This window comes from Athene noctua, chromosome 13, assembly GCF_965140245.1.
Source record: "Athene noctua chromosome 13, bAthNoc1.hap1.1, whole genome shotgun sequence".
In the NCBI taxonomy this organism is placed as follows: Eukaryota; Metazoa; Chordata; class Aves; order Strigiformes; family Strigidae; genus Athene; species Athene noctua.
Window position 1 is genome coordinate 16512066 of NC_134049.1, and position 23981 is coordinate 16536046.

The 23981-nt window shown below is 37.2% G+C and overlaps 1 protein-coding gene across 2 annotated transcripts in view; it reads right to left on the reverse strand.

The window, feature by feature from the left end:
• The window catches only part of THSD4 (thrombospondin type 1 domain containing 4), a 329112-nt gene that overhangs the window by 21777 nt on the left and 283354 nt on the right, over nt 1–23981 (reverse strand). For both annotated transcript variants that reach the window (XM_074917120.1, XM_074917121.1), the window contains 6 exons: nt 17011–17186; nt 13251–13347; nt 12092–12334; nt 6313–6442; nt 4379–4583; nt 1727–1900 (listed from right to left, as the gene is read on the reverse strand). In XM_074917120.1, the coding sequence (XP_074773221.1) occupies nt 1727–1900; nt 4379–4583; nt 6313–6442; nt 12092–12334; nt 13251–13347; nt 17011–17186 (1025 nt within the window). The remainder of the gene's footprint in view (nt 1–1726; nt 1901–4378; nt 4584–6312; nt 6443–12091; nt 12335–13250; nt 13348–17010; nt 17187–23981) is intronic.

A 23981-nucleotide genomic window follows, 5' to 3' on the forward strand; every position in this document is an offset into this window, starting at 1 on the left:
CTGCTGGCAGAAGTGATGGTGAATAATGCCAACTACAGTAGCAAGCATTTGGAAGAAATTAATTTGTACACTTATATAAGCTGAGAAGGTAACAAAATACATTCTTTACTTTCTGACCCTAAAATGTCTGTGGTAAGAAAAACTCCCAACATTTTCCACATTACCTGCTTCACTTTTATGTCTCATTTAATACATATAAATAAGCATAACAACATTCTACAGTCATAACCTTCAGCTACAAAACCTAATTTTAATTCTGCAGAGGACAAAATATCAATATAGAATAATGAAGAAAACATTGATTCTAGAGCCTTCGTTGGAATGTATGTGCTTTATGTGGTGGAACTGCACTAGCTGATAGTAGCTGGGCCAACTTTTTCAAGAAAGATGTCTTTAAGGATAGAATGCATTTTTCTCTCTTACTTGTAAAATACAGCTTTAATAGCACTGTATGAAGAACATCTACAAGCTTAAAAAAAAAGTGCTACCATCATTCCCCCTACAATAAAAACTTTGCCATTTGCACTAATACCTGGTAACTTTCTGTCCATGCTATGTGAAAGCATACACTGAGTGAATAACAGCTGGAAAAAAACGTTCAAATGACAACAACAAAGACTGATTGTGTATATTTTTTTTTTTCTTTGTAAAATCTGTTTGAGTTGTCTGATGGCTGAAAATACGGCTGGCCTTCAACTGTAGAAACAGTCTGATCAGCCTTTTAAAAATTATGTGACATACTAAGGTACCTGTTCTACTTGTGAAGTTCCTCCTCCTTCTCTGCATTTAAAACATGGGGAAAATCTTCTGAGTGTCCAAGCTAATGTATAACCTATGAGCCAGACATTCCCAGCTTTCAGAGATACTATCACAAAATGATCTACATAATGAATCCGTTAAGTTATGAATGTAATCTTACAGCTTCAATGATAAATTATATCATTTGCCTGCTAAAACAACCAGTCAAAGAAAAGGGAGATGCTGTCAGGATTTTACAGAATGAAGGCTCAACTTGTCTACAGATGAAATTGATACACAAGCAGCCACAAGAGGGACCAAAATACCAGGCTTTTCTTAGCCCATGTTTGCAAGCCTTTTAACGAAAGCATATAAACATCACTACTTAACACCAACTCAGAGCCCGATCATGAAACAGGGTAAATCACCACTGGTTTTATTGTTTTCATGGGGAGAAACTGACTCATTGTAATAAAAAAAATACATCCATGTTCACGAAGTACAAAAGTGTGAATCAACCTTGCCTGAGTTTATGAAGTTGTTCCCCTCTTTTCACGGCTATAGGATAATTGTTTTATGGCTTAAACTTAAACCCAGACATCAGGCCTCAAACCTCCATCCCTTAAAAAAACAGTAGGGAAACTTTTAGAGTCTGAATCTTGAGCCACAGGCCTAAGCAAGGCAGAATAATAAATCTCAGCACACTCAATATTTTGGGACATTCAGACACAGAGAAAATTCTAAATCCAGATGTTTGGCCACGTACCCACACACTTGCCCTTTCTATGCATTCTTGTATCTAACACGAACTCAAAATGCCCTTGGGATCATTATTTTTTTGTTTGGTTTTGCCTGTTTAACAGATCAGGTATAAACATGGAAAATAAGATCACTCCTTTTATGGCTGTACCGATGTGTATTTTTTAATTCTGATGCACCTGAGGTATTTTAGAAGATTTGGCAGCACAGAGATAATGAGAAGCCTTACCCTGTCGCTCCACTCTGTAAGGAACCAGCTCTTAGCACAGGGACCCATGTCACAGTTCTCAATATCATTTGGCCGCAGCTTCATGTTGCATTCTTCATCATCAACAATGTCTCCAAGGTTGCTGACACATTTCACATCTCGGGTCCTCTGCCCCACTCCACAAGGCACTGAACACTGTAACAAAAGGGAGGTTGAATCAGGACTCTGCTAGAACTGCAGTGGTTTATCAGGGAGCTGGGACGTACAGTTCATTCATTCCTGCTAAGACATCCACAGAAGCTATAGAACTCTAGATTGCTAGGAATAGGCAACAAAACCACATTAATAGTTTTAAATCAAATTCTCAGTCTGCAGTATTCTGCAGTATACTATGTAGATACATTTGGAAAACATAAAAATAAACTATATCTTCAACAGGCCACGCTGTAATGAACTGCTGGTATTTTTATAGCAGGCTGACATATTCGGCATAATTTTGATCTTGACCTATAAGCAGATATGAAACAAGAAAAATGCAAACGAACACAACTTCTGAATCTCTTTTACAAGTAAAGGCTGCCTTCTCCTGCTCTCTTTTCTTCAAGCTCAGAGAACACTCCCTGATGATGTGAAGCATCCAGATCATGAAGCAAGAGGGGAACATAATTTTCTGCTGTGTATGAATGAAATGTTTTGATGAGTCCTACAAACACTCTAGAATTAAAGGGGAAAATCTCTGGGAATTTGAAGATTAAAGATAATATGCAGTATCTGCACACAAGGGAGATTAGAGCTTCCAAAGGCAGACTCATTGGGGTTTTTTTGCTTTCAAATACTTAATCATGTCTACTATATTTACACATCAAAGTTATTTATTATATTAAATATATTCCCTACAGCAAGATACCTCACAGACTTCATCTTCAGACTGCAGCTATTTGTTCAACTGCTCACTCTAGAACACTGCTCAAAACCCAGGCTAGATGTGTGAGGCCATTAAATAGCAAAATACTGAAAAAAACAAATACCCCATTCCTTAGGTCATAAAGGGGGCGATTTGTCCAGAGTCAAGTCTGCTGACCCAAGCTTAAAATTGCCACAAAGCTGTTTTTTCTCATCAAATTTAGATCACAGTTTTTGACATTTGTATGTCAGAAAAAATGGTAAGCACATTAAAATCTTAAAACGGGCTTATTTATAAGGTCACAGACCTGTCTCCAAAGTGAAAATGTAACTTTACCTCAGTAAGCACAAACACAAATAAATGTTCTGCTGAAACCAGTTTGCAAACTCAATTGCTCCTTTCTTTATGATGGATCTTCCTCATGCCAAGAACTTTAATTTTACTTCCAAGAGGAAATTAATCCCAAAATTTTATTGAAATGATGCTTATATTCAACCAGCTACAATTTCTAAAGCATTTGTTTAGCTTGATTCACCATATGCAGTAAACCTCTAAAGGCTCTGTACACTGAAATACTTCTTAAAATGCAACCACACAAAACCAGCTCCCCTTTCTGATCATCAACACAATAAAATAATCAAAACTTTACCTTTAATATGAATTTTACTGTCTTTTAACTCCAGATGGATTTTCATTCATCATGAATAATGAACTAACCAACCAACATATCTTTACCTTTGTCTGGCTAGGTATTTCTAATTTTTTATTGGGAATATATCAACGTATCACAGATACTTCGTGATTAGGAAGTTAACAATGCCACCATCAGGCTCAGAAATGCAGCAGCTGAGGGAGTGAACTCACATAGGCTTTACCACGGGGGAAGACCTGCTATAAAGCCACACGAAGCTTGCTGCAAGACTCTTTGGCCTTCTGTGACTGTGCGGATGGAGAGCTGTGCTGCTACTGTCACTGTGTGCTGTGACATGTATTCCAGCACAGGCTGGAGGAATTAGGAGCAAGAAAGCACTTCAGCAGAAAGGAAAAAGAAGGTTTAAGTTCAGAGTTTAAGCTGGATTTTTTCACGGTCTATCCACTCACATAATTCAGCAACTCTACAATTTTTTTGCTTTGCATCATGGCTAACTGAGAGAGATTTGTTCATCACGACACCTAATACAGCAGGTATTTCCTCCTTCATGCAATGGTCATGAAAGTGTCTAGGATGGTTGCCAGACTGACTAAACCTTTTGTAAGCAACACAGAAATTAAAGCTCACAACTACTGTCCACATTTATCTGAAAGTCTTGGCATAGCCCCATCGAACTACAGTAACGGCAATTATTGACTCTACCCTTAATATATACATAAGGTCAAATAACTCCTGGGATTAAACTCTATATGCTATGAGAAAAAGCAGTGTTTGCCATCACAGGCAAACCTCTCAGGACTCTCCCAACTCTGCTTCATATAGAAGTTAAAGAAAAGCATTCTTCAGAAAGCTTGTGTACTTCTGTACACACACATCTGTGTGGTTTGGACTATTCAATCACTTTTTTTCAGATTCTTTTTGGTTATGAATAGTAAACTTTAATGGTCGTAACTGAGCAAGCTTTTCTTGAACTAAGATTCACCTGTTTCCAAGGCTTTGCACATTCCACTTCCCTATTTTAAACAAAAGCAAATTTCATGTTCGATTAGCGATACCTGGAAGAAAATTATTATTCTTTTCTGAGGTTTTACGCTCCATATTACTCAGTCATACTTACTGAAGTCCACTCTGTCCTAATCTGCCATTCACTGCAGATCTTCAGCTGGCAAGTGCTGGTTGTCTCTGGTTTCTCCAGGTGATGACAGCGGTACTGCTGAACGGTCAAGGTCCGATTGGCATACATTTGTCGGCATAAGATCTGTCGATGCTGCATACCAAGGCCACATGTTTTGCTGCACTCAGACCACTCCCCTATATCCCAGCTAAAGATAAAAAAAAAAACAAACAAAAAACAGACATATTTTTTCAGGAAAGTTTTATCTAATACTGATCTTAACAGAACTCAAATGACATGATTCTGATGCTAGAACAGAATCTTATAAAATAACCCTTAAACCCCTGCATGCATAACTTAATCCTTTATGAAGACAACGTTATATACATGTAGCCAATCTACCTGTAATGCCTGATAATAATAAGCATGTGTAGAGATTGCACAATTCATGGTTTCAAGACATATTACAAACATTAATTAAGCCAGTAATAATGTTGTGTTTTTTGAAGTATCTATCTATAATATATATTATTGCTCTAATGGCACTTCCCAAAAATTTAAGATGTATTGCATAAAATTTTTCTGCAGCAAAGGCTCTAAAAAAGGACAACACCACAAAAAACCCACATAACACATCCAGGCATTCATTCATCAGTAAAACTGAAATAGCAAATGATCAGCAATGAATAAATACATTTAATTTTAGAGATTAAAAAAATTCCTAGATATATTCTTCTCATTCCAAGTTTTCACTGTATTTATTTAACCACTTTTGTATAAACATGTCATTTTCCCCTTTCAATTTTCATTTCAAGCATGAAGACATACACAAATCAGGGAAGTATCTGAATTGTTCACACATTTTATTTCAGAACTCTTGTGGAGAGCAAGTGAAATCTCTGTATTCTTTTTAATAAATATTTATATATATTTGTTTCTATTATTGCTATTATCCCGTGTAAACAAATGAAGCTGAATGAATATGAGTTGTTAGAAAGAAAAAGGTGAGAAAAATGCTTAGTGAGAGAAGACCTCCCCAAGTAAATGGCTTCAGAAGCTCCTGTGCATCTAATACGCACTAGGAAATCGCTCGTCAGGCATATCGAGCATGGTGACAGCACTTACTCCACTAGAAACTTCGTGGGATAAGGAGTGGCCACTTGCTGCTCAGAAGAGAACTGAAGAATGTAACCACAAGAGAGACGGAAAATACAGCTGCTGACGTGAAATGAAGTTGCTACAATGGCAACTGGGTTTAAACCTTTTCTTTTCTTGGTATACACCCTAGATTAATTGACTTTTATTAATTATTTAAAAGAATCTCCTTAGCCAATTGTAAGTCACAGTCTCCTGATGGCAAGTATCTTTTCAGAAGGAAATCAAACTGAGTTGGTTGTAGTAGCATGCTGGAAACAAGGACTACCACTTCAGAATTCAGTCTTCAAGTTGAAGAATTACTGAATTCCAGGAAAGAGAGGTGATGTTTATGAGGTGGCTGTTGTGAGCACTATCATCCTCATCTTTAAATATGATACCATGGAATGAACAGGTGGGTACTTCAGCACACTGATCCAACGTGGAGTGATGTAACCTAGAGCCTCTCCTTTAAACAGGTATATGCAGAAGTCTGTCACTTGAAAAGAATGTACATAAAGAGACAATGTATAGTGTGAATGCCTGAACAGTCACACCAAATTTGAGAAATTACGACACTCGCTTGTTGCCAAGTTCCCTTTTGTCTTCCCTGAATGCTACCGCTCCCTGTGAAGGGGGAGAAGACCACCAGCAACTAAGGAAAAAAAATCCACTACACTTTATGACGCAAGTGCATAGTACTCAGAAGTTCAAACTAGTTTCCTGCTTAGAACAGGCTCTTTCACATGCAAAACCTTAGTGACATCGGCTCATTTCACTTGATTTAAATTGTAGTATCTTACAAAGCTGGACATGGGAAGAGGTTGCAGGCCTCCTCTTCTGGAATAGGTTTGGTGCTGCTGTCACAGTAACTCTCAGATACCTCCTCATGAGTGATTCTGTTGACACAGTGGAAAACTGGGTACTGTGACCCTGAAATAAAGAAGAAAATTAGGCAATGCATTGCAAAAGACTCTGCAGTCATAACATAACCCAACACTGATGCAGAAAGGAAAAGCATAACTTAACAACAGGAAATATAGACTAAGATTTTATCCAAAATTTCCAAATGTGAGAGCTGAATACTATACTGTTTACTTCGTAGTATTAAGCAAAGTCCTTAGTATATAAAAAGTACAGCATGGCATTTTAGGAAAGGCTGAGAATACATGCTCCTTGGTCTGCATGAGATCTTTATAGTGCAAAGAGTACAAACATTAAGTATTCAGGCGATTTTAAAAAATGCAGCTAAGCAGACACTGTAACACAGGCTTGAGAGGAAGAAAATTTTAGCAGTCATTCTGCTGTGCTTGTGGAAAGAGACTGAGCCTCCCTACTGGGTTATGTGGTGAGTAAACACATGAGAATATTATCCACCTTACCTGTTTTTGAAAAGATTCTTACAATAAGGCTTACAGGTCAAACATTACAGTAGACTAGACACTCACTTAAAATTACTACTCTCTGTATTTAATGCTTGGTCTTTAAATAATTTTCATGCTAGAGTAGAAAGACAGAACTCGCTATTACTACTGCAATTTGACCACCAAAATGATGAGAAAGAGCATGCCTACTTGTATTTGGTAAGTGAAAAATTCGAGTACATTAACAGGTTTCCTGACACAGGTGATCAAAGGGCCAACCAGGAAAAGTGCTGTGCTAGGCCTGATACATAAAATCAAGGAAAAAAAAAGTCAGGGATGTGAAAATCAGGGGCAGCTTTAGCTGTAGTGACCATGAAATGGTAGAGTTCAGGATTCCAAGAGGAGGGAGCAGGGCAAAAAGCAGGACTACAACCCTGAATTTCAGAGAGCAGACTCAAACCGCTTCAGAGATCTGCTTGGAAGAATCCCATGGGATAAAGCCCTAGAGAGAAGATGGGTCCAGGAGAGTTGGTTGATATTCAAAGACCATCTCCTCCAAGCTCAACAAAGGTCAGCCTCAAAAAGTACGAAATCAAGCAGAGGTGGCAGGAGGCCTGTGTGGATAAGCAAGGAGCTCCTAACTAAACTTAGGCATGAAAAGGAAGCACAAGATGTGTAAGCAGGGGCAGCTGATCCCAGAGGAGTACAGAGATGCTGTCTGACTGTGCAGGGTTGGGGTTAGGAAGGGCAAAGCCCATTGACAGTTGAATCTGGCAAGGGATGTGAAAGGTAACTCTGCAAGTACCTAAACAGCAAAAGGAAGACAAGGAAAAATTTTCCTTTTAGTTCTTTCTAGGAAGTAGAACAAAAATCTGCAGATTTTCTCTCTTCCACGTTTATACTATGTAAAGTGGCAGCAACCTCTCTTCCCACTGTGGTACAGCAATGGCACAGGACACCTCTACGGTAACAGGAGCCATTTGGTTACAAGAGAAACAGGGATCAGCCAAAGAGAAGTGGTCAAGGTAGAACCCACAACTGCCAGTTCAACCACTTGAAGCTAGACCCACTGACTTAAAAATTGGGTGATTTTAGTTATTTTAGGCTACCCTATAACAAGTAACTCCAAATGACTAATTATTTATTGGTATTGAAGTCTGTTTAGTGCAGACAGTCATAATTATGCAGAGAAAGAAACCATGAAAATGAACTAACTTTCTTCCACAGAATAAATAAGCACCAGTGGAATGCTATTCAACCAGACAAGCAGATACACAGTTTACACTTCTTCCCACAGACTTTTCCTGGAATGCTTTCCTCCTTTTCCTGGAATGCTTCCCTTCTCAGATTTCACGTTTGTCATTTTGCCTTTGAAATGCATGGATCATGTGTGATCATTCTGAATAAGGCTGTATTTTTAAAGTAAAACTATACTGACTGACCTTGATATTACCAATATACTTCAGATTTTGGGGAAATATAGTGTAAAATCTGAAGACAGTGTCATAAATGCCTAATTCTCAGTGTTTGCAATCAGAAATAGAATTAATAAACAAAATTCAGGTGGTTTAGCAATCACTTTTTCAACAGAACTTGCATTGCTCACACTCACACTGCTCTTGTCTGAAACATCTACATTTATCTAGGAAAGCTACTACTTTAGCTCAGGAATGCACCCTATACAACAGGGTCTGCAGACCAAGCATCAGAAAGATTACAGAAAAGTGGGTTTTTTTCCATGTTACTGTCAAGATAGGAAGAAGCAGGGCACAAGTTATCAGTACAATAGCTTCATCTTTCTGCAAGACTTCTCTGTTCCGTAGGTCAAAACACACATCTGCACATTTACAAAAACCAAACTGCCATCCCTCTGAGTTAAAGGCAAAAAGAAGACCCATCTTGCCTAGAAGACCTAGGCAATTTGCACTGAAAACTCAGCTGCATCTTTGTTGATATTTGCATCTAAAAAGAGTGTAGAAAAGGGTTAGGTTGTAACAGTTAAAGTTTATGTACCTCAAATGTGGGTTTACTGAAGCCTGCACTGTCAGCGACACTGATTCATAAGATTATTGACGCTACAAGCCTTAGGCCACTGGACTGAAGAGGAGTTTTCTCCCCCTTTCCATTTCTAGTTATTCACTTGAACTTGAAGTCTTTGTTTAAGATCTGGGAATAATTAGCTCCTGGAGCACATTTTTTACCTCCTGGATTTCAAAGCCTCTAAAGAATTAATAGTAACGGTTAAATAATTTTTAAAATTGTATTATCATATTTTGTAATTAACAATTCAAACACCTCAGCATGGGTTTACTGAAATCAATTTCCTTCATCATGCAACCAATAGGTAACTTATACTTGTGATCAGGAAATAGAAAGAAAGGAGATCAATACGATCAGTCATGTATTCAAAAAAATATTGCACCAGAGATCTGTACTAATTCTAAATTATGAATTTATGACTTTAATTAAAATAAGGGTGGCTGTAGTTAATGGTAACTGTTGGCTGGCACACTACAATTTCAGTACAGAAAATTTAAAATTACAATTCCCACTAAAGCTATATTTATTCAAGAATTTAATTCTATCAAAAGTAAGACTTTGTATCTCACCAGCTAATTTACAGTAATACTTCAGAAAAAGCTATTGCATCTTCTGAAATCTAAGGAAAAACTCAGCAGTTTGCACTCTTCAACCTCTTTTCTAATTCTTCTTTAGGAAAGTAACAAACATGCTGCCATGACTGATAACAAATTACACATCCCAAGTCATTTCCAAGAGGTAGGTAACAGTTTTAAGGCACAGGTGGTGCTCAAAGATGAAGTGAAGTACTCTGCCTGTAAGATCAGACAAAATTTGGACGAAGATCCTGTGGCTCCAGGACTGGAGGGATTTGCAGTGCCCCACACTCTTCCCTCTGGATAACAGAGAGGGATGATGTGCTACTTCACTTCCCTGATAGCATGTGGTAGCAGTTTCCACACCGTCCAAATTCTAGCAGATGTATTTTCTCAGTCATTTTAAATGGAAATCTGGGACAAGAGTTGATGGCAGATCTCATGGGAAGCATTTAAAAAGAATTATAATATTATAACCACTTTTAAAAAGATTTTTTTTTTTTTCCAAGGTAAAGTTTTACTGAAAAGTGCTTTGAAATCTCACAGCCTGTCATCAAAACTTAATTTATCCTCCCTTTTTCCTTAGGTAGTACAAAAGTAATTTTTATTCCTTCTTCCCAGTTAAAATTTCCTAGTTATTTAGTTTTGACAGGTTCATTTGGGGAAAAAAAAAAAAAAAGGAAATTAAAGACCATGTATTGTCTACATTTCTGCATAAAGAAATAAAGTAGCAGAAAAAAGGAAAACATGGGAAAAAAGAAAAAAAATAAGTGTCCTATATTGAATACAAAACCTTGAACAGTACAAAATTTCTTTCTGGATTTTTCACTCAATTTTTAATCAGCCTATATAACCTACTTTGACTTGAAATGCCTTGGAGGCATCAAGAGATTTACATGGGCTTCTCACATGAAGGTAACAAGGAATGTTCATACAGCCTCAACAATGTCAGGATCCTGCTCTCAAGGTCCAGTTTCTTTTGAATTTAACTTCATCAGAACACACACACATTCTCCAAATAACAGGAAAAGAGATATTCATTTTTGACAGTTACCTTGTAAAATTTCATCCATTAAATTTAAGCTGATTAGGATGCTGGAAGATATCCTCTGAATTCTGTTTTCCTACAATTTTGCTATCAGCATTTTGACTCAAATTAATACCCCTGCCAATATCTACTAGATCACTGAAGAAATGGCAAGAACTATGCTCAAATGTCCATAAGGTCCATAGGAAATAGAATCAGGACTTCTACAATGTAAAGGAAGAATAAATTTATCATAATGTGTTCCTGCAACTGCATCATAAATTACCTGATTTGGATACTAAAATTCACCACGATATTATTATTATTATATGATAATTCAGATACTCAGCAGGTGATACTCACTGATTGCTGCTAAACAATAACCAGGTACAATTGAGGATTCTGCCCATACGGCTTGTGTTAAAGACACATAGTGTATTTAAATGCCAACAAAAATAATTCTGGTTTAAATTCCTTCCTTTTCTCCACAAAAAGGCAGACTTCAAGAAAGTCTTCTGACCTTTATAGACTGTATTTTAGCTCTAACACTTCTGCAGTAATCTCTCCAAGGAGAAAAGTTTTATCAGTATACTGGGAAGCGATTTTGACTAGTATTGATGTTGCAGGATTTTTTTAGCTCTCTCTGTAGCTATAACATGAACACTCATATGGCCTTGGACCAAATTCGCAAAGTGTCCTCTCAAACTAATTAGGATGTAAATGTTCTCAGTGTGTATGAGCTGGAGACAGTCAGCAGAGTTCCCTCCCTAGTACATCTTTATTTCAAAGCTCTGCCATTTTTTAGGTATGGTGATGGGTGACTGTGTATAGTATAAAAGATTTCACTTCTGCTATCACAAAAACTTATTCTTCCAAAGAATTGGTTTTGCTATGCATTGCTGAATCTGTGGTCACCGTGAATGTCTTACAGCAAAGATTAATCTGGCAAGCTCCAAGTCGTGTATCCATCACATCCCAAAAGCTAATTACCAGTCCTTTTCCATCCCTCTTCCTTCCCACTTCTCACCTATGAAAACCTCATTTTTCTGAAGTCACATTATTGCTGTTCCAGTAACTTCCAATAAGGCAAAGATATGGCTGATGGAATCCTTGTGAAACCTTCCCGTAAAGATCAGAAAACTGTTGACAAAGACACAAAAAGCATGGAGGGTGTATCTGACAAAGCTGGAGAGGCCAAATGGAAGGACAAAGGATGCCAAAGAATGTTGAGGAAAGCAGCTGTGTATCAAGGGTGTGAGACAGATCAGTTTGCCACAAAATCCTGAAATATTTCCTTTCAGAGGCAAATGCCATATATTTCCTTTTAATTTAAATGCTTTGTCTTTCATATTTTAAATTTTGTTGTTTCTACTGATTTAAATATAATCACACATAATAGTACTGATATGTCTTTTGCTTGTAAGATAACAGAAAACACCCGGTCCAGTAATGCTTTGGCACATACAAGAGCTGCTGAACAGCCACAGTGTTTTTTCCCTCCATGCTTCTCCTCTGCTATGCTGGAACCTTCCCATGTGTCATCTATTTTCTGTGCATTGGTGTATGAAGCACTTACCTTTCCCACAAGTGGTAGTGCACTCAGTTTTTCCAGTCTGTTTCCAGTTGTGTTCTCGGTTTTGTCTTGGTGGTTGCACAGCAGGCACCTGGTTTTCTGGCTGATGAGAAGAAAATCTTCCTGGCTGAATAGCTGGAAAAGTTCCAGTTGACTGTCCAGTGAGAGTGTCTGTCTCCCTATGCAAATCCTTATCCTCTTGATTTGTACTTTCTGGCATTCCTAACTGGCCATTCAAGGGCTCCCCTGATGATGGACAATAACAAAAAAGTAAAATAATGAACCTCACTTGCAAATATTCTCTGTTTTCATCCACTAATAATCACAACTGGAGCATCATTAAACTTGAAAGCAGCTTTAATCTGCTACGCAGAGACCTCCTAATAGCATTCAGCAAAAATTGTGTTATTTTAAACTAAGATAACCAAGTATCAGCCAGCAAATACATAAAAAACTTAAGAATCTCCAAACACACTGTAGAGTTAATGTACCCAGTGTCAAAATTTCCCAAAGCTTTTTTTTTGTACCATGCTCTGTATTCTGTGTCTCCCCATGTCGCAGCACAGCTGCTCCTCATTATGAAAAGACTGCAAACACACTTAGAAATTTGTCAAAGCAAGTCACGAACATTAAATGTAGGACCCAACTCGCCTGCAAATTTTCTACTGTTCCTCAGAACTTCGTATCAGTACACACAGCACATATCCACAGCTCAGTCAGGAGCAAGAGCTGTCCAGATTCTAGCTTGGAAAGGCAACAGTTATGTGTTTGATCCTCTCCAGTTGGGAGAGGAAAGAGAAACTGCAAAGGGTTGTTTTAAATTATCTCAAAGTCTGAAGAGAAAAATCATTTTCTATTTCATTTCTGAGATGTGGTTACAACCTCCAGCTCGTGCAAAGCCATGGTTAACATTTTAACAACAAAATAACTGAATGTAGAAATATGTGACCAGATTCCCTGCTACAGGATAAATAATCCCTGTCAGCATTAATTCACTGAAGTTACCAAATCTATGCAGACTTCTCTTCCAACATGTAGGGTGAAATTCTGCACCTTTCCCACATCAATGGCAGTATTTACACCAAATTTAATGGTATGAATTTCTCTGTTAGCTTATTGGGTAACAAAATGTGTTTAATAATAGGAAGTAGTGGCATTTTACCTGGCCTCCTGTGAGCAAGCAACTGAGGACTAATAACATTGTCTCCTGGAATGATATACTCATAATGTATACCTGGGTTAGGCTGCTGATGTATCATCTAAAAAGAAAAAGAGCCATATATTTACTTCTTCCACTTGTTACATTACTAATGCTTAAATACGTACTTGAACAGATCAATATGAACATTATTTATCATTGTTCAGGATAGAAACAATGGTTAATGACTGTCTCCAAAAAAATGAAAAAAAAAAAAAAAGTATTTTCTGATTTCTTCTAGAAACAAATTCAAGTTACTATGTTTGCAAACTGAGCTAGCTTGTGATAGCAAAGAAACTGTTTCTCTAAATCTTCTTTAAAAAACGTAAACCTGACACGCTTGGGCCAAGGTGCAGCTCTGGACTGCCCCAGCTACAGCCTCGCCTCTCGCCAGCATGGCCAGCAGAGGCTCACATCAGGCCTCAGCACCAGAAGAGACAGTCCTAAGGTGTCCAAAACATTCCCAGGTAGAAGGAGCTTGACAGATGCCTGAGGAAACATAAGCAAGGAAGAAACAAAACAGAAAAATGGATACCACAGACCCCAATCTACAAATCTAATCCACTGCCTTTATTAAGGTTTCTCAGTTGTACTTGAACAGAGCACATGCTGACAGTACATGTGTTATTCTGCGTGTACCATCTCACAAATCAAACTGTTCCTTTCATCACTGTGCAGCTACCTCTGCACCACTCAGTGGAGGCTCAACAATCAACTAGCTAAAATTACTAACATTATGCCGCTCTCACCATAAGCACTGCTCAATAAAGATCAAGTGAAAAGATTACAAAGGCACACATATTTGCTAGAGCAGCTGAAGAGCACCCGTGCAACCCTCCTGCATCCTTCCACATTAATGTTCAACTGAATGAAGATGCAATGTAAGTGCAGACAGACTCCCACTGCTTTACAGCTAGTCACAACAACTCTATCAAAGTTTATGAACCACAGGCATGTACCACAGGTCTTTCTCCTCTAAATGTGCAAATGAAGCTGAGTAGCTTCAGAACACTGCTGCACAAGCCGGTGCAAGCTGACATGAGCACGCCTCTGGAAGTCACTGTCACTTCTTGTGTGCCTGCATTTAGGCATAACGAGACCTGAGCAAGATACGACTTTATGAAAGTTTTTAAAATGGTTAGCAGCACACTCCATACCCAACTGGCTTGTATTACATTGCTCCTGAGCATACTCACACTAGAAATGCAGGGATGCCATCAGCTGCTAATTTCAGTAGTTCAGCTTTGATTCTGCTGACACTGCTGCTTTAAAAGTCCTGAACTCTTTGCGGGGATTGGTCTGGTACAAGCCTCAGATTACACTTAAGTTAAAGTACCTAAAGCAAAATGAAACAAACACCAGAGCCTGCACTAGCTCTTTGATTCTAACAAACCGTGGGCAGAAAAGAACACAGTCATCCTATGCCAATGGCTTTACGAGCCAGCAGAGCACACTTACACTTCAAGGTTTCACTAAATTCATCACACCAAGTAACATCAACTAGGGATTCAGACCCTTGTTTTTCCTGGTGTCAAAATCACTTTCTCCTTGCCAAATATAATAGCTGTTCTTCTAAACTCTGTCCCTCAGAGATCATTCACTTTTCTGAACCATCTAATCATGCATTGCCTATAATATTTTTTGTAAGGGTTGGTCCTTCCCATGTCACTTTGGTATGCAAAAAATACACCATCTTTGTGTTTGGTCCTGAGAGAACTGAGCACTGTGAGCCTGACTTCAGCAGAAGAGTATGTCGTCGTCCCCCTGCCCCCCCACTTTCCAGAACCAGGACCCTGTTCTTAAGATGTTTCCAGGAACCGCTTTCCAATGGTTCCCATGGTTTTTCCATCACATTTCTCAAAACAACTGACAGGCACATGTTATAAAGAGCTTAACTGATGAAGTCCCTGTGAAGATATTGTCACAGCTTTCCTGCAGGAAAATACCTGGAATTACACAACAGTTTTGCTTTGAGTTAATGGTCCTAAATCTTTGTAGTAATGTATACTTCACACTTGGACAAAACTTGTATGTTTTTTTATCTTGCTAATTGTAACCTGCTGTAATTTAGAGAGTTTTTTCCTCTACATTTTTAAAGTGGAAGGAAGAAGCTATTTGGAGTTCCCATCTGTAAATCTATTTATTTTTCTACACAGAGCATAAAGATCGTGAGTATGGATGGAAAGAGAATTAAATGATTCAGAAATGGCAAGACAAAGTCTAAAACAAGACATCTGTATCTGCATGGCTACAAATTTCAAAGCCAAGAGAGGCTGTGTCATACCGATGATTTTCTTTCATCTATCACTACCCATTTTTATCTTCCCACACTATATTGAAAAAGACACTAAAATATTAGCTCATAATAATTTGTAGTATTCCTCATATCTACAAGCAACATGTCAGATAAGAGTCCAGTCAAATTAGATGTGACAATCCATAGTATCAGCCACAGAGCAAAACTGATAAAGCTATACCCATCATGCCAGCTTTCTTATATTTACAACAAAAGCAAAAAAAAGAAGAGACCAAGCCTAAACTAAAACATGATACATTTAAGCGTAAGGGGTTTTTATGGTATTACTTTGGAAATACCTGTTTAATCCATTTCCTGATCCTTTTCTCTCTGGGTCATTAAGTATTAGGCATCTGTCATCTGACAATAAAAACTTAAGACTAGACCTCAGCTCAGAGCATCCTGTAACTACACAACAACATGTACGTTTAAAAAACATGGAGTCTGAACTGCAGAATCTAGAAGCTCAATCTTTTAATCTCACAGGCTTTTGCCAGTCTTACATTGCAATCCATCAGAAATTATCCTGAAAGAAGTATTGTTTGCATAATTCTTACATTGCTTTATCAAGACACCATATAAGCAGATGGGGAATAACTTTGCCAACATCTAGCTTTTCTCAGTTGAGTAATCAGGGTAGTTACTATTTGTTTTTCTATGAAACAACCCAGCAAACTCACTTTCACACCCCATGTTGGACTTAAGGACAAAAAAGCCATAGCTGGATGAAACAACCATATCACCACTTAATCTATTTTTTTCCAGTGAATGTATTTTACCATGTGTAAGTGTATTATCTCAGAACACACCATTTATCTTTGAGTAAATTGTCACCAATCCCAGTTATATATTTTACTTAAATATGATGTAGTAAAACTCTGTCCCATCTGAAGTAAACGGTTTTTTCAATGATTCCCCCCTTAGTCAGAATTTGTCTTTTCTCTTCCTTTCTCAAACGGCTATTATTTATGGTCTCTTAGAATAGCTTTGTATTAAAAGTCTCCTGCTTCAAATTCCACATTCTAAAGTTTTTTGGACTTATGTTTCTTTTCAAGAAAATGGAGATGTTATCACTCTGTGAGAGATGTTGTCAGATTAAACTACGCTAAAATTGCTTGATTAGTAAAGTATCCAGAGAAAATCTAGTTCACAAAAAACTTTTGTATGCTTTCTCTCTATTTTACTGAACATGTAACGCTGTTTTAATGGATCAATAAAGTCTGAGAGAAAAAGGCTTCACTGTTATTTAAATTTCCTGTGATCTGGAACAAGATGGGAACAACAGCAAGCAATAGTAAAATATCAAAAATATTTCAAAATTAAAGGAACAAGGTATGGGTACTGAATGTAATTTTAGTGTTGAATGTTAACAGTGAACTGAACAATTTTTTTCCATCACTAAGGTTAATCTGAATACAAGAAACTTACATAGACATCAAGGACTTCATTTGTTGGACCATCAGCTAAAAACGACTCTCCTGCAGTGCTGGAGATTTCATTAGGGCGTTTATAAGTGAACATTGTCCCGCCACCTTCGTATCTCCCAGGTCGATCAATTGCCCAGTTTCCATTGATGATGGACCGTCCTGATCGACTCCGCAGCGCTGCAGAGGATGGGGACAGAAACACAAGGACTTTGATCAGAGGAAATCACCTTCACATATGGGGGCCAAATCAAATCCTAAAAGGTGCATTACACTGTTAGGTGTTCTCTGAAGCCAGGGGACAAAGCTCTGTGGCTGCTGAAAAGAACAGTTCTTTTAGTAGTTGTGGAAAAAAAGGCCAAGCTTTGAAAACTTTGTCTGAACACTTGGTAAGTTTATGCTGCAAGAAAAGAAAGAAAAATCAAAGATAGATTGGAAACTTTTTTCATCAGTTTCTCATAGGTTGTCATGTGACCCTCAGCCAGCCAGCAGCATACATTTAACACACATGGTGCCGAGGAAGTGGTTTTCCTCCACTTCCTCCCCATTGAATTGACTGTTTCGTGATTTAGACAGAACAAAACACAGAGACAGATACAGAAAATCAGTAGATTATACAATACAGAAGCACCAAACAATTTAGGGACACATGAATATGCTGGGTTGCCAAATATTCCAGTTATTCTTCATGAAGCCACTTGGCTACTATTTCCATTTCCTTTTCAGAACATGATTTTTTTGCCAGAACATCTGCAAAGCCCTGATCTGCAGCACTGTTTGGAATTACAAGCTCTCTGAAAATGCTGATAGGATCTCTTGCAGAAAGAAGAGTGACTCTGCAAATCAGATACTAGCCAGGGAAGGATGAAATATGCATTCAATATCCAGTTGTGCAGTGCATTCCCTTTGTCATCATGGGTAAGTCAATGGATTTCTAGGTCCCTCTGTTGCTTCTTGTTCCTACTTCCTTTATCTGTATATGTGACTACAATTTTAAGTACTTAAGGTCAGAAACTCCTGCCACATACATGTGCATAATTTTATGCAATATTACAGTTATGTATTTTAAAATATAGTAATATCTTGAGGCTGAAACCACATCAGACACTGTTTACATACACAGGAAAGACATGACCCCTTTCCTAAAGGCTCTACTCAAATATTTTCTATTTTATTACAAAATAATTTGCTTTTAAATACAGACTTTAGAACAGACAAAATCTATTAATATACTTGGCTGTATATTACTTGACAATTTACTTTTTAATGCAAATTCAAGGTATGAGCTTTGAACTTACAAAAAATTAGGGTTGAGAATCCAGTTATTCCACAGACTCTTTCTTTGTCCTGTCACAACAACCACGATACTCAGTTAAAATGCTCTCAGGATTACACACAACTATTTATAGTGCACCCACGTGCCTGGCCTAGATGATGGGAAATTAAATTTATGCCCTTAATTCCAAAGTAATACACATTAGAGAACTTAAATTGTTCTTACGTATTTCAGACATCTGAATTAACTGAATTAATCAATAGAAGCAGTCTTTCTGCTTTTGCTGCAGGCCTCTCTGTGAAGAACATCGGTGTGATCGTGTGGTGAGAAATGCTCACAAAATGTCAATGTAAAGGTGCATTATATTAAGATGAAAAAAGACATCAATAGAGACCCAATCTGCAAATATCATTGTTCTTTTATATAAGTGATTTTAAGTGCAATACTATTGCCACATTTCAAAAACTGTGTGAATCACTTCATTACTCTTCTTTTGAGTACGCCCCCTTGTTGAACGAAAACTTTCTGTATTGACAAAATTCCATAGTCACAGATATAGATACAGACAAATATAGGCATATGGATCAAAAATCAGTTATTCCAATTCAAAACAAAAAAAAAAAAAAGGGGGGGGGGGGGAAGTAATCAAGAAAAATGTCTGTAAATTAAAAACCAATACTTTTCACACAAGGTGTGTATATAGGCCTATCAGCTTCAATACAATAAGAAGCTGTTGAGGGGAATGCTATAGGGAACATTATAATAAGATTCAAGAAGGGACTGGACTGGTAGATATTTTTTAAAAATTAATAAAATTAAATAGTTCCAAAGGGACAGCCTGATATTTAAGGTTAGAACTTAATAGTATCCTACATCTATTAGACTAAGATCTGTAACTTGAGCAGATTATTTTATACTGCCAACTGCATATTCTTACAGTATCTTATGAAACACCTTACTGTTGGGCACTACAAAATACAGGGAACTGGACAGATCACTACCTTGATACACAGAGCAAGTTCTGTAACCCTACTAGAAGGCTGAGCTGATATCCAGGCCTAAAGGCAATCCAGAACAGAAGAACTCAGAACAGAACACACTGGGTGAAGGAACAGTGACACTCCTGGTGTCCTGGCCTTGTTAGGTTGCAAGATTCAAAGTCTTTTTCCTAATGGGAGTGGTTGCTACTGACTAACTGGTCTTAATTTACTTAATATTGATGAAATTGTTTATAGCAGATGACTTCATTGTGCTTTTTGATAAAATTTGAAAATAGTGCTTAGATACCATCATGTACTTATGTCTCTTCTAAGTCCTTACCATCATTATTTGTTAATAAAAAAGCAACAGTTCATTACACAAAGTGAGCAACTTCATAAGTTCTTAAGCATCAACCAACTAGAATTTTCAGTTATGTTTGTGATTTCAAGTCAGCTTGCATTAGTTTGCCTTACAATACATGCAGAAACAGAGGTATGCAATACTAATATATTATCTAATTACTGCTAATAGATCTGAATTGCAGTTGTATGGGCTTTATTAATCATCTCTGCACTAAACTGAAACAGTCACACCTCTAGAGAGGCTAAGGACTCAGCAACCTACTTATTCAAAGGGGGGTAACAAGTGACATGTGTGCAATCTGAAAATTTAAAATATAAATTAGTCCTTATTATTAGTATCCCGTGTTGTGCAAGAAAAATATTTAACTATCATAGTTAACTTTAAAATATTTAATTTTATTTAAAATAATTAACAGATTGAATCTTTTTTTCATTAAAAGGAAAATAAGGTAGTAACCGTACAAAATGAGTATAAAAGTAGATAAATTAAAAGACTTTATATTATTGCATTCCCTTCTTTCTACACTATAATTTTTTTTTCATCCTTCTGGGCAAAATGTAAGATGTAGGAATGTTAAGGATTAAAGCAGTTGGCTACCACCAGTTCTGAACCTATAAGAAAGAAGTCCTTACTGTTGACAGTCAAGGAAATAGGTAGGACTGCCCCTGGACCACCTGTCCCTGTAAAGAGCCTTGAATTTTCAGACTTTTACTTCTCCCTATGCAAAACACTCAGTGGCTAGACAGAGCTGCACCCACATAAACTCAGAAGGCATGAGTCACAGCGGCGAACTTCCCACCTTTCTGCACTTCTGATGGAAAGCAAAGTTAGTCTGTATATTCCCAACAGAGCACTAAAATAGCTGGCATAATCAAGAACCTGGTACATTTGGCATGCAACTGAAATAAAAAATTTAAGTAAGACTGATGGCTCTGGATCAGACCCTGCAAAAATATTTTAACGTATTTTGAAATTTTATTTTACTCAATGCTACATGTTTACTTTCCCAAGACCTGTCATATATCTGCTCACTTCCCAGATCTCATTTTCTGACACATTGACAAAACAGTGTCTATACTGTGAACATCAGTTGAAAAATATTTTATGTAACACCAGCCATGAAAATGGCATCATTATTACTCATATAGTGCTGGGATGAAATATTATGGCTCAGAAACTATTACAAAATCCATTCACACTATTTACATGCTATTTACACTTGTAACATTTTAATTCAAACAACTGTGGAGTAAATGCTTCTGCAAAATTTATTGGAGACTGATTTTACATTGGTTTTTAATATGAAGTACTTCCTCAACTTTATGATTTCAGTATTTTTCTTATATTGCTGCTAAACAAATAAAATAAATGAATTACCAAGGGCGCAGAAAAAAGAGAGAAAGCTAGCTAAGATTAAATAGTTGTTAATAATCAAGCTGTAGAAAGATGGCTGTCTGAGAAACTCAGAGGCCATTAAACTTGCATTTCAAATCCATCATGTGACAGGTCTGAAAGGGGCCTCCCCATAAAAAGAGAAAACGTGCCTCTTTTATGTTTTGATCACTCTGCAGCTACCACCTCAACTCTGCCCCCTGAAGAATTTTTATGGTGCTAATATTTTTAGCCAAAGCATAAAAGATTATGAAGAGCTTTACCATTAATTCCTCATACAGTCTGTAGCTGATTTCATCTACCTTTCATCCTGGGATCAGCTTCTTAAATAAAACTGTGCTGTTTACAGTGGCCTTCAGTAATATTTTGCACCAGAGATATGGAATATTTCAGGATATAAACTCTGATCAACACTTCTGCTTGGGCTAAAACTGGCAAAATCTCAATAGGCCATACATTAAGACTGATATTTCAAGTATCTGAAGAGTATTTTTTTTTTCCTACTGTTTAGCTTACAACTCTCCATTTAAAGATGTTTCACGGCTCCTGCCTTCCTGTTTAACAATTCTATACACCCTCCCCTACAACTCAGAAAAAAAATAGTGAAAGATAATTTGAATCAAAAGGTAGTTGATGCCATGGTGCAATGGAGTGAAGTTCTGTAAACAATGAACTCATGATGGTTTAAGAGTATTTTTTGTAATCCTAATTTTAACTACATCACTGAAATCAGAAAATTTAAAAAAAATAATAATCCACCTGTCCACTACTTTAAAGATAATTCCATTACTACATAGTTCCCTTTTATTGTGATGCCAACTCTCTCTATTCTAAACTCACAACGTGCTATAGCTCCTGAATGTTAGCAACTACTTCATACTCTCAGGTGAATTTTAAAAAACCCCAAAACCTATTAAAAAGTTTGTAACACACAGAACTAGAAAAATATATGAGATGTGAACTTAATATATGTCGAAGCTAGGCTACAAGTAAAGACACTCTAGAATTATTATTGTTGTGAAAAACATCATCCAGCCTGTATCAAAACTTTCTATAAAACTTTTAAGTATGTAACGGCACATTAAGAATCTTACACAGGAAAAAATGCATTGCTCCTTACCATTTACTAACCCAGTTGTTCTGGCATAAATCAGTCACTCCTCTTTCTCCTTTCCCTTCAGCTACAGCTCATTTAACAGCTAAGGTAAGTTTTGGTGTTCCAGTTTTTAAGTTTCACTCAACTCTCTCAGATAGGCAATTTCCTCATTAGAACTACAGCATCTCATTTACAGTATTACACAAAAAAACCCCAATCCCCCTTCAAAAAATCAGAGTGTGGATAGAATTCAAGTAAAACCATTTGCCTCTCCACTCAAAACTCCTACCTTAGACTAAGTGCCTAGTGCTGCTCAAGCAGATGGAGAGGAACTTGGAAAAAGCTGATAGCACTGCATGATCTCCTGAAGACAGTGTTCAAAAATGTGTTCTAATTCCCATGACAACAGCTAATATGCATATTATTAGACATAAGATAATCTGCCTGATTAATTTTCTGCTCCTCTGTAGTCTCCCTGTTTCCAGAATTATTGTCTATTTTTAAGGACTCAGGGTCCCACTTGGTTAAAACTGCCCAGAAAGTCTTTCTAGCCCCTCTCAACTCTGAAAACAAAGTAAATAGCTGGAATTTGGTCATCTTAAGATGATTCACCTGTGATATCATAAATATTAACCCAAACAATATAATAACTCACTCTCTGACATGAACTGTGTGTGTGAAAATAACTGTCGTGATGAGAGGAAAACGTCATGAGTCAGACACAGTGAGGTAACGGTGAGTCAGTAAAAGAGTATTACATGTACAGATCCACTGCAGAGATTAGAGAAATAACTACACGACAAATCCTAATATACTTCCAGCTACCAAGTTAAGTTTGAAAAAAATGAGTTTTCCAGGTATTTTTAGTTACCTAAATTAGTAACAAGATTCATTAAATCTACAGTGGAAAAAGATCTGAAGACCTCTAGAACTTTTGATTTCACAGTAAGTTCACATTATGCAAGAAAAACCTCTCCTTGTGGCATTTTCCTAAATCTTAATTCTGGGAAATGCCCAAAACATTTGCTTGCGAAAATTAGAGTTTGCCTAAACTCAGTGTAAAAATACATTCAGCTTGACTTACAGGACAAAAGTTCATATCACGTCTTAATTGATCTCATTATTATTATTATAATAACATAATACAGCAAAAAGAACAAAATAGAAGTGAGCAATTAAACAGGAACAAATGGCAATGCTTCCATAAGACATGCAATTTACAGCATACTCATGTTAATGTGTCAGGTATCGTCAACATTACACAGGTGGAATTATTACATAGCACCAGACAGCATCATTTAAAGATACTCCAACATATGACGAGAAAAACAGTCTTTATTTTATTTATTATTCAGATTACATTATGTCCTGGTTCAGCTAGGATAGGGTTAAGTTTCCCCAGCAGAGAAGGGGGAAGGGATCTCCAGCCGGGTTATTCATACCATACTGATGTCAGGTCCGGGCGCGGGAGCACGGGAACTTTTTTCCTTTGTGGCTTTGGTGACGGGGAGCACACAGCGGGCTGTCTATAACCATTTGCGGTATTTCTCTGTGTACCTTCTGTCTTGTTTACTGTTATTACTGTTTATCACTGTTATCATTGCTACTGTTGTTGTTCAGATTGCTTATTACACTGTTGTATTAAATTTCTTCTTATTTTAACCTGGGGTTTGTGCCTCACTTCCAGCCTGACTGGCTGGGGGTGGGGGAAGGGCAATGGCAACGTGGTCTCCAGTCCCGGCAGGGCCTAAACCACCACACTTAAATATTTCTGAATATTGACAGGAAATAATGCCCTAAAAAGATTCAAGTACTTCCAATAAAGGTAATAATCAAAAGCTTAGCATTAAATACTAACATAAACATT